The sequence below is a fragment of the Rhinolophus ferrumequinum genome, chromosome 24 (assembly GCF_004115265.2).
Source record: "Rhinolophus ferrumequinum isolate MPI-CBG mRhiFer1 chromosome 24, mRhiFer1_v1.p, whole genome shotgun sequence".
Classification (NCBI taxonomy): Eukaryota; Metazoa; Chordata; class Mammalia; order Chiroptera; family Rhinolophidae; genus Rhinolophus; species Rhinolophus ferrumequinum.
Genome location: NC_046307.1, coordinates 40,322,595 through 40,334,230, shown reverse-complemented (window position 1 = coordinate 40,334,230; position 11,636 = coordinate 40,322,595). Strand labels below are relative to the sequence as shown.

At 54.3% G+C, this 11,636-nt stretch overlaps 1 protein-coding gene across 1 annotated transcript; it reads right to left on the bottom strand.

The window, feature by feature from the left end:
- Positions 1–2,003: 2,003 nt before the first annotated feature.
- On the bottom strand, positions 2,004–9,625 carry ARL10 (ADP ribosylation factor like GTPase 10). Its single transcript, XM_033096536.1, has 4 exons — positions 8,996–9,625; positions 8,212–8,413; positions 5,005–5,180; positions 2,004–3,362 (listed from the first exon to the last, which is right to left on the bottom strand). Exons 1-4 carry the CDS (start codon positions 9,176–9,178, stop codon positions 3,189–3,191), a joined length of 735 nt encoding a protein of 244 aa, XP_032952427.1. The 5' UTR covers positions 9,179–9,625; the 3' UTR covers positions 2,004–3,188.
- Positions 9,626–11,636: the final 2,011 nt, after the last annotated feature.

Below are 11,636 nucleotides of genomic sequence, written 5' to 3'. Positions count from 1 at the left end.
AAACGCCGCCAGCACTCTGCCTTACGCAGTCTGGGTTTGCGAGGCATGGGCGGAAGCAAGGCCCCTTTACGTTCAGATGTTTACGGGACTCCTCCCTCTGTCCCTTAATGGGCCATCTCCCAGAGGCAGCAGACGAGGAAAAGCGGGAGGTTGCCCTTTTCAGAGCTACCAGGAAGGTGGGCTGTGTGAGGGTCAGTGTCAGCGGCACCCTGCTCGGACGGTCCCCCCTGCTCGGACGGTCCCGGCTCTGAGGTCTGGGCAGCTGCACAGGATGACACCACAGGCGGATTTCAGCAGCTGGTGCAAAATGCTGGCAGTGGCTACTAAACTAGCATAAGAACAAAATGTTTTTCAAAGGCAAGTGGAAATGTTTTTTGGGAAATCTGGTGTTTCCTTTAGGCAGACAGGCCAGAGCTGGGAGGTTTTCATCAGCACCTCTGAGGAGGACCAGGAGGCAGTGATGGGCCGACTTCCTTCCCTACCCGGTCTCACGGCTGGTTCCACGGCGTCCGCACAGGCTTACAGCGGGCAGTCTGGGCAGTCAGTCCAAGGTGGGGTCCCAGCAGCCTCCAGAGCCCTCCTAGCCAGACCATCCACATGTCCAAGCTCTGGACCAGATGCTCTCCTCAGCTCACCGAATGGCACATCAGAAGCCATGATTTCATTGAAATAACTCTTATTGGAAGAACAGATGCCCCGTGCCAGGGTGAGTGATCCAGACACAGGTTCTATAAGCAAATAGAGCAGAGCCTTCTCGCCACCATCTTCATTATAATACCAGCTGCCCACTTACTCCCTACCCCCTCGCTTAGGTAGGTTGGGAGCTATAGGTCAGGGCAGACTGGGGAACAGTGTCATCCAGGCTAGCTGAGATGAACAGCTCCAGGTAATGCCTGGTCCCCAAAAGCAGTTACTGGGCTCCTGATCAGAAAGTCACATTCAGGAGTAACTGGTAAGAACTCCAGGCCAAGCGTCTAGCTGTTCTTACGGAAGGCCATTCTCTGCTTTGCCCAGTCTGGTCCTGGTAGAAGTCAGAGCCGGTGGGCACGGTGGCATTCTGCTTGGCGGATGGGCCAGCAGCCCCATCAGAAGAGCACGGCCGTCAGTTACAACTGCTAAGGCCCACCCACAGGCCAGCAGAACCTCTAGTCCATACCCGTGTCAGAGGGGGGCACTCTGGACCTTCAGCGCCCCTTCTGGTGCCGCTGGGACCTGTGGGTTCTGAGTGGGCTTTAAAAGTAGCTGAACTGGATAAAGTTAAACCCTATTCAAGTTCACCTCCCCGCCCCCCGGAGGCTTTAAAACCTGTACTACATAATGATGCTCGATAGACCAAAGGTAGATCTTAATGAGAAGAAAAAGGGCGTCCTCACCAATGCTGGTTCCCTAGGTAACTTTCAAGCACTGGAGACAAGGTGGGGTTTGCAGAACGTAGAATAAGGTTTCTCAGTCTTCCAATGGCAAAATGAAAAGTTGTCAGAAAAGTTTCAAAGGCTACTCTGAAATCCAAGTTATTCCTTACACACTTAAAAGCAGACCAATCACTTAATGCAGAAAGTCAATTGGGATTTCAGAGACAGTGATGCTGTTCTGGAACCCACAGCCCAGGAGCAGAGCAGCCTCTTTTCAGCTCTCACACCCGTTCTGGACTTCCGGCGCTTCCCTCCCCACCACTCTTCTTGCACGGGCCACAGAACTGAAGCACAGAGTAAATGTCAAATGAAATGAAGGCACGTAATCTCTAGTCTCAATTAAAAAGCAAACTGAACTGGATATCCGCTCTAAAAAGAAGTCCATTTGTGGCTGTCGATTATTCAGTGGCCCCAGACAGACAAAAGGCTCCTTCTTTGGCCTGCACGAAAGAGAAGTGTCAATGCGAAGATGGTCCTTAGACTGGCTGGTCCCTGGAAATAGGAGATTGATGGAATGTGCATTGGAGAGAACGCCAGAATCAAAGGGCCCAGAAAGGCCGAGCGATGTACCCCAGGGTACCCCGTAGGCTACTCCCCATTTCTTTTTACCTGGATTTACGTGATTGAAATTTCCTCTCCCAGCCATTTGTTATCCACACAGAAGGGGTTTGTGTCCCTTTCACATAAATGTTCATGTGGATCAATGGGAAGTACTACGATACCAGTTGGAGCCACAAAGGGCTGGGGAAGCTAGAGCTCTGTCTCCAGCGACACGGGGAGGTTATCACTTTGTTCATGATTCCACCTATTTTTCTCAAGACAATCACCTGGGGTTTGGATTACAGCACCTGGAAACGGCCTAAATCTACGGCCTGTTCCTTTTATAAATAAATAAATAATTACAAGGCAGTTCTGAGGCCAACGCCCAGCTCTGGTCGAGTCTTCCCAAGGACATGGACTCTTTCCTCCCCCACTTATGTAAACATGGGCATTGGCACAGTTCATGCAAGAGCAGCAGCTTCTGTCTCCAGATTGCGGGGGGGGGGGGGGCGCGGAAAGACTTCAGTTTCTCTTATTAGGGCACGAATACCACTTAATCTGTAGCCACAAGAGACTGGCAGGCCAGGCCTTGGCTTGGCGGAAGCAGGGAGGTTTCAGAAAGCTTGCTATAGTCTTCAGGTTCGTCCTAGCACTTCTAATCCCCCCGGCTGGGAAATGCATCTCTGAGATAGAAAAAAACACAGAAATCCCCTTCCTTTAAAAATGATGGCCCTGGGCCAGAGAGCGAGAGACCGCACAAGGCCACAGCCCACTGGGCAGAGCTGGGGCTGCAAGACAGTGGGACTGGGAGCCAAGGCTCACTGCGTACGCCCAGACCCTGCCCACGTGAGGGGCGTGGCGTTGCCAGGAACGAACAGTCTGAACCGGAAGTACTTCGGACACCTACACTGGTCCTCCACCCTCAGGACCTGCAGGGAGGGAGGACCTCGCCGTGTACAGGTCAGAGGAGGGGGCCTTCACTGGTGAAAGCTGGATCCACCACCAGCCCAGAATGAGCCAGGCACCATCCTCACCCGCCCTCTGCCTCACCCACCTCCCCACTTCGGCCTCATACCATCTCACCAGGAAGGTTTCTGCAAAGGCCCTGCTCATGGGAAGGCAAGGAGGGGAGAAGCGAAGTGCTGCCTGTGGTTCCCGCCCCAGGCCCAGGCTGGTAAAGAAGGAAGAACAGCAGAACGGGGCCCCAGGGCTGGGCGGTGGGCAGGCGGTGCCAGCCTAGGAGAGAAGCTCCAAGAGCAGCCTCCAGATGTGCACGGTGCCAGGGTCTTCAAAGCCGGATCCTGCCGGGGCGATGCTGGCTGCCAAGAGGAAGACTTCCCGCTGGGTGGCGACGGCCTGCAGGCCCAGCTCCTGCTGCAGCTCCACCACGCTCATGGCCTCGCCCAGGTCCTGGGGTGAAACAGCCAGTGGGGACAGCCATCGTTTCCCAGCACCCAGCCTTGTCACCCATGAAATGAACTGTTCTCGGGCTACTTCAGGGAACACCGGGCCTCTGGCCGCTCCGCCTAAACTCTCTTCCTCATCTCTGACTTTGCGCGAATCTCTTCTCATCCCATCAGCCACGGTGGTGAGAAACAGCACTTCCTGTACGCCAGGCATTTTGATAGGCACTGAAGTCATACTAATTCTCAGTCTGCACTTAACTGATGAGGAAAACGGGCCCAGGGAAGGGGAAGTCACTTAGTCAAGGAAATAGTGATTAAGTGGCAGAGCCAGGTTTCAAACTCAGGGTGCAGGGATACCCAAGCTTAGGCCCCTGAGAAGCATCCTAGCTGTTTCCTAAACACAGCAGTGGAGAGACCTACCGGAGGGTCACTTCCAGACAAGGGCCTTGCCTCCACCAGACTTTGAGACACTGGCCGAGGAGAAGGAGGCCACCACAGAGCATAGCTGGTGAGGGTGCGTTTTAATTCCAACCCGGACCCAAGATTAAAATGATTCTTGGAGCAACTCATGGAATGCTGGGACCTTAGGTGCTGTCTCCTATAGGTCCAAAATTGCTATAAATTATAGTTTATACCTAGGATTACGTAATTTATTGGCCAAACTGGGGTACTTCTGAGACTCAACGGGGCACTATTATTAATTATACCAGAAAAACAGGCATAAATGGGGACTGTCCCAGGCAGACCAGGACATATGGTCACCAATTTATAAATGATTGTCAAATATTTCCCACTAGGCAGGGGGAACCTGTGGTCAAACAGCCTCTCTCCAGACAGGTTGGGAACATGTCCTGTGGCTCTCAGGGACATGGGCACAGGCCATGACAGGCCTCCATACAGTGGCAGTTTCACATGGTGTTGAGAATGGCACGTTAGGTCTGACACTGAGGGTTGCTGGGCCAAGGCAGCCCTTGGCACCCGGAGAGGTACATGTAGTGGTTAAGAGCAGGAACCTGGAGGAAAACCTGAGTTCAAGTCCTGACGTTGCCACTTACAGCTGTAAGTTGGCACTGAGTGGAACAGCAGGGCTTATCGTGGGGTTTTGTAGGGCTGAAGTCAGGTCATGGTTGGCAGGTGCTTGGCACTGTGCCTGGCACACTGTAATACACAAGAAATATTACATAATCCATTACCTTCTCATCACTTCCCAGCTAGAGCTCTTGGATCTAATAACCGCAAGTCACAAGAACACAGCGGAGTGGAAAAGGCACAGGTTTTGGAGTCAGACATCCCAATTCCATGATTTTCAAGATGTACAACCTTGGGGAGGGTGCAGAATCTCTGAGCTTCAGGTTCCCCTTCTATAAAACGGGACTAGTAGCCCACAGCTTGGAGGGTCAATAGAAGCAAAATATCAGGTGTCATTCAAAACCACACCTGCATCTTGTGGATACTTAATATTATTTTTCTCATTTCTCCAGGATGACAGATGACAGGGAGGCACGGGGAAGGCAGACAGGATGAGGACTCGGGGTGAGGAAAGAGCAGAGGCAGAGGTGGGGGACGGCTCTCCACCAGGCGCCCCAGGTTGCGGGCTGGGCCTGTCCCTCCCCAGTGTACCTGAGCCGGCCTCCCGCAGCCCTCACCTGCTTGTTGGCCACCACGATGACAGGCAGGTCAGGGTCCTTGTCCAGCAGCTTGTGCAGCTCCTGCCGAGCCCAGGGCAGCCGCAGCCGGTCAGCCGAGTCCACCATGAACACCAGCACGTCCACTTCACTCACAAATTCCTTCCAGTAGAAGCGCAGGTTCTGGCTGCCACCGACTAAAGAGAGGCCACGGGCCAGCTCAGAGCCTCCCTGCGCCCTGGCTCTCTCCTCCCAGCCCAACCCTCTACTTCCGGCTTCCCAAGGCTCTACCAGCCAGGCGCAAGGAGGAGGTTCCGGAGCCAATCCGACCTGGGTTTAGCTCTAGATGACGTCTGGGTCTCCCTGGGCAAGTTGCTACCTTCAAGCATCAGTCTCCACTGAACTTAACTAACAGGTAGCAGCAAAACCCAAAGGTACCATATATAATGCACTTCAGATGACTGGCGTATAGTAGGAGCTCAAGAAATAGCACTCGCCAGCTCTTTTGCTGACTGCCTTGCCTCCTGCCAAATCCCTAGCTTCCTCCTGGTGAGTGGTGCCTGCGGTCAGAGGCCAGGACTCCGTGCCCTGCCTACGCACAGCCATTCTCCGTTCAGTTTCTCTTGTTCAACCTGGTCACCACCCCATTTCCTTTCCCTAGGAATGCCGTACTCAGTCCTATCACCACATACGTGGCTGTCCATGGATCGTCCCCGGTGTGGTTGTCTTCCTGTTCCTCTGTCCCCCTGCTCCTCTGTCTCCCTGCACAGCCCCAACGGTCACTGCCTCCTAGTGTTTCTGGTTACACTTCTGACACTTGTGGACTCTAAGCCCTTTTCGAGTTAGAGCCGTTTCACTCTGGATCCCCCCAAAGCCCTCAGCACAATGCCTGGCACATAGCAGGCACTCATCAACTATTTACTGAGTGCTTACTAGGTGCCAAGCACTGATCTGGGTGCTGGAGATACAGAGGAGCAAGGCGGGCAAGGGCCCTGCTCTCAAGGAGCTCCCTCCGCAACCAGGACGGACATAGCAGTAACACAAACACGTTTCAGAAAGGAAGGAAATGAGACAGAAAAAGTGAAAGTGGCGGGTGGCTTTGGACTGGGTGGTCTGGGAAGGTCTCCCCACGGAGGTGGCATGTCAGCTGAGTCTGCAGTGATGAGAAGGAACTAGCCATGGGGAGAGGCAGAGGGAAGAACAAGCTCGGTGTGTGAGAAACAGAAGGTTTGAGAAACAGAAGGGTGGCTGAGGCACTGCCAGAGGGAGAGAGGAAGAAGCCATGACCGGACCGGAAAGGCTAGTCAGGGCCAGACTACGCAGGGCCTGTCAGGCCACAGCGAGGCTGTGGGGAGCCCCTTACGGGTTTTAAGCGAGAGTAACATGATCTGAAAGATCATGTTGACACGGGCTGACATTGGAAGACCAGCGAGGAGGCTACCATCATACTGAGAGAAGACGGTGGCTTGGACCAAGCTGGCGGTGGAGGTGGGGAGAAATGGACAGACCAGAATCTCCTGCTAGACAAGGCTGTCAACCAGCTAATGAAATGGATACGGGAGGTGGGGGAAGGGAAGAGTCATCAAAGATCCACAAAGGCCCACTCCCAGTTGGGCTCCAGTACTGACACTGTAGGAAACCACAGCAAGCTGAGTGTTGTAGGAAGGGAGCGCCCCAGGACTCGAAGATCTGGGGTTGAATCCAGGCTGAGTAACCCTATGGAGGCTGGACTGGACTGGTCAGACCTTTGGGTACCAGGAAGACTACAAACCCCTTCTCCCAGGCTTGGAGGAGAGGGCCACTTCTGTCAGACAGAGTGGCCTCAAGTGCAGAACCCCCACTTGACCTTTCTGTGTCATAGGCACAAAAGAGGGAGATGGGGAAAGCTTGTTGAAAGGACCAAATCCCAGGTAAATGTCAATGTTTGCTATTAATACAGTCAGGAAGGAAAGATGTAGCCAGGATAGACCAGCAAGTGCCTGAGACCAAAGGAACTGGTCCCCTTCAGGCCAACGGCCAGGCCCTCAGAGTCTGATCCCCTACCGAGCATGTAACTAAACCCACCCAGTCTTGATGGTCCGAGTCCTCTGGCTGTCGGGAAGTCCACCTGTCCCCACCAAGTCTGTGGCTGGACTCAGGTGGCTAAGTACTGCTGCCCTCTCAATGCCCTCTCTGCCATCCTCTCCCAGGACCACAAGAAGCCTAACACTGAGGGCAGGGGGCTGCTCAGACCCTCTGATCACTCACTCAGCAAGCTTCCCAGGTACCTGCTTTGGGGTGGGCCCTCGGGGCCAGAGCTGGATCAGACCCATCTGTGTCCCAGGGGCCCAGTCAGGGACAAGGCTGGTATGTGGCAAATACTGCAGCCGAAGGGGAGCCCAGAGGAGGCACCCTTAACCTAGTCTGGGGTCAGAGAAGACTTCACAGGGACATCATGCTTGACCTAAATCTTAAAGGATGAGCATTAGTTTATCAAAGGAAGAAGGGCTTTCCAGACTGACGGAACAGTGCTCTCAAAGGGCAGAAGAAAACACAGCAAGTACCCTTCAGAAATAAGCAATGTGGCATAGTGCTTCGCATCGAGAGCCAGTCTGCAGTTTCCCCGTGTGCGTAAGAAGGGCCCTCGCTGTTTCCAGTTGTATGGAGTTGTTGGGAGGATTACTCAGTACAGTCATGCACCACAGAACAACACTGCAGTCAGTATTGGACTGCATATATCACAGTGGTCCCAGAGATTATGGAGCCTAGTGAGGTAGGGCAATGCATTGCAACTGCCCACAGTATTCAGTAACAGGCAGTACAAGCTTGTAGCCTAGAAGCAAAAGGCTGTACCACCTAGGTTTGTGTAAGTACACTCTGATATTCCAACAACGACGAAATCGCCTAAGGATGCATTTCTCTGGGTCCTTTAGCGAGGCAAGACTATGTCAAATGATTGGCATACGGGAAACTTTAGCTGTTGATACTGTGTCAGGCAGGTGGGCTTCAGAAGTGAGGGACAGGCAGGACCAAGCTGGAGCTGCCTGTTCATGAAGAGCCCCCCAAGTCAAAATACAGGGCTTGGACTGTATCCTGTACCCCAGGGAAGTATGGGAAGGATTTCATAGAGGTGAGTGTTCTGCTTAGATTCGCATTTTGGTGCCACCCCCAGACAAAGAGCCGCGACTTGGGTCCAATTCAGGTAATGGGGAGATGGGGTATGGGTGGGGAGTTGGGGAATCTGCTCACTCTCTAGCAGGTCCACCTCGAAGTCCTTGGTGGGCAGCCGCACGGAGTTGAAGCCCCAGGTGGGGATATGGCCTTCCAGCGGTGGCTTTCCAGACAGCACGCGCAGGAACGTGCTCTTCCCGGAGCCATCCAGCCCCAGCACCAACACCTCGCGCTGCTCCAACTCCTCCAGCTCCGGCTCCTCGTCCTCCTCGTCCTCGGGCTGCGGGGCACAGGTCAGGCTGTGGCCTCATCCTCCCCCGCGGCCCTTCACGAGGTAAGACCCAAGTCACCGAAGTTCCCATCCCCTCCCTCCACCCATCAAGGGCCTGATGCAATGGGACGAGAGCGGCCTTTGAGTCATTATCCCCAACTCCAGGCTCTTCCTGAGTGACATCGGCCAACTCCTTATGCCCACGTCCCAAGGCCGCACGGACCATCGAGTCGGGGAAACAGCGTAGAGTAGCCACGGACTCGCTGAGGGGGCGGAGGACCGCTCCCGGCATCCCCCGAGCCGCGCGCACTGCGCAGGCGCCGGGAGGCTGCGGGCTGCACCCCGCGTGGGCCCGATACTGCTCCGGGGCCGCGCCCTCCGAGCTCCCACGCCTGCGAGGACACCTGAGTCCTGCTGCGACGCTGGGCGGCGTCCCCAGCCAATCGGCCACCCGTTCCTGGCTTCCGAGGCTCGCGATGGCCTGCTGGTGGGGACGCCGAGCCCTGGAACCAGGAGGTTCCCGCGCTCGCAGGGTCGCGGCCCACCCCTTGGCCGCTCGCGCGGAGGCGCAGGCCCCGGCCCAACACTCACTTCCCACTCGTCCCACTCGGGGAAGCGGGCAGGCTCCGCGCCCCACCAGCCCTCGCCGCGGTCCCAGCGCCGCTGTCGTCCACGGCCGAAGTAGGTCTTCCAGAGAATGAAGAGCACCGAACCGAGCACGGCCGCGGCGCCGCCCAGCGCCAGCACTAAGGGGCTCAGAGGCCGCGGCGCCATCGGGCCGGGCGCAGGGCGCGGGTGCGGGCTGCACAGGCCAGGCCAGCCGGCACGCCGAAGATGGCCCCGCTGTGACTGCTGTGGCCGCGCCCACCTACCCACCCAACCCAGTCCCGTCCTACAAGCCCCACAATGCACCGCCGCTGTCGCGACTGCGTCCGTGACAGCGGTAGTTGGGGCGCCGACGGGAGCGCAGGGACCTCCCACCCCCTCTCAAAGTGCGGAATGGAGCGGGTGACTGCCTGGGCAGGACTGGGGACGATGACAACGGCACCTACCGAGCATTTGCTGTGTTTCGAGGTTAGCGCAACTGTTCTCGGTAACCCCTCAAACAGTGCCTCGTGGGGCAAATCGAGGCCCAGGTCTTAGTGCACTGGTGCAGCCTGCATTCAAACCCAAACGGCTGTGTCCTGAGCATCCCTCTTCACCTCGGGGACGAAAGGGCTACAGCAGTTGTAATTTTTTCTTTTTTTTGGAGCACTAAGGTGCTCACCGAGGATTTAGTTCAAAGTGAGGAAAATAACTCCCAAATGCCATCTTTATGAAGATTATATGTTGTCATAAAGACATACTCTTGTGCAGACGTTTAAACATACTCATTTTGATTCTGCAGTTTGTTTGTTTTGTTTTTTTAATTTTGGAACCAGTTATTTTACTTTTAGTACTCAAAGATTGTGTGTGTGTGTGTGTGTGTGTGTGTGTACCTGAAAAGCCCGTAGGCTGTTAACATTCCAAGGTACTGAGGTACTGGGGACTGGGACGCCATATGAATTTTGGTAGGACGCCATTCAGCCCAACGCAGCCTTCCCCAGTGCATCCGGCACCCAGCGTAGTGCAGTGCCTGACGAAGACACAGGAGCCCGCTTTCTATCTAGCCCACTGCCCCAGACGAGTTGTGTGGTGTTGGCCTGGTTCCTTCTGTTCTCTGCACCTTAGTTGCACCATCTGTAACATCAGATTGGATAGACTGGTTCCTAAGGTCAGTTTGACAGTAAACCCTCTAGCCCCTCATCAATTTCCTCAATTAAATCTTCCCCCTTACCACTAGAGGGAGCTGTTGCTTCCAGTTGTTTCTTTGGGAACGCGACTTCAACTCTCTTGCCCCGGGGACGATTAAAGTGGAAATGCTGTGGCCAAGGAGAGCCAGCAGCCAAGCTATCAGCTAGATACTCAGCCCTGGGCTTGAATTGCAACCTTGTCGTTTCCTGGCTGAGGTACCTTTGCCAAGGTCTCCGTGAGGGTGTTAGTTTCTCTGCTGCCAAATGGGCAATGGAAATGGATAAGGACTGAGAAGTGCTGGGTGGAATGCCGTATTTGATGACAGGGAGCAGGCTTCCAGGTAGAGTTCCTTGTCTAGAGACTCCAGAAATGCAAATGCCCCCCTTGTCATCTTCCCAGTGACCGAGTTCCTGTCTGTTGATGGGTCATGAGAACACTGGCCGGTCTGCCCGGGGAATGGACCTTTCTGCGGGCTTGGACTGGCCATAGAGGGCAGATGCCCCCTCCCCCATGACACAGGAATCCGGGATGATGTGGGGCGTCTCGGGTGGGTGCAAGAGAGATCCTGGTCAATTCCAATTTTTTGAGGCTCCAAGTTTATTCAAGTGTGAAATGCCCAAGGAAGTGCAAAAAGACAAGTCAGAGTCAAAAGCATTTAGAAAACTGGTGTCCTGGTACCTATATGTTGTAAACATGCATAAAAAGGCAACCAGATTTCCTGGTCAGCCACACACAGGGCCCCTTGACTGTTGTCTGGCCCCAGACAAGAACTATGCAGTCAGACCTCAAAGAACTTCCCGATGCAGCTGCTGCCTTGGGAGAGTAAAGTGAGTTGTGCACAAACTAGAAGCAAAGTTGGCTGAGGACCAAAACCAGCGTCAGAACAAAAGCACAGAAAAGGAGTGGAGGGGACCTCCATTGCCACAAGATTCACCCCAGGGGCTGAGAAAGATGGCCTGAACTCAAACAACTCAGAAGGTGCCCTTCTTGGGCCTCATGGATTCCATTGTAGCTGACTGAATCCCCCTCAGCTGCGCAACCAAACCATTTAGAAAACTAGTTTACTTGGGGGGAAGGCTTCTAAGAGAGTCCAGGCTTTAGATGAATAAGCTCCCCAATAAAAAATACAATACCCCTTTAAAGGGGAAAACCCCACAAGATTGTGCAGGTGAAATGTTTTCAATTAGTCTGTCCTTTACAGCAATTTTCTCACATGGCTGCTCTGCCTTGATAATGCCATAGCTTCTGCTATCAGTACCGCAAAAGTCAGGGATAAAGCTGTTCTGGTCAGGGAGTCAGTAACTTCCAGGAAAGGCTTCCATTTTCCTTCATTAGGGGGATAAGAATGAAACAAGGTGACCCTGTCTTCTGGTTTATGTAAAGGTGCAAAGTGTTTTCTCCCCTTCTGACTGAGGTTTGATGTGCACCCCTCTAATGGAGGAGGGGAGGGCAAGGTGTC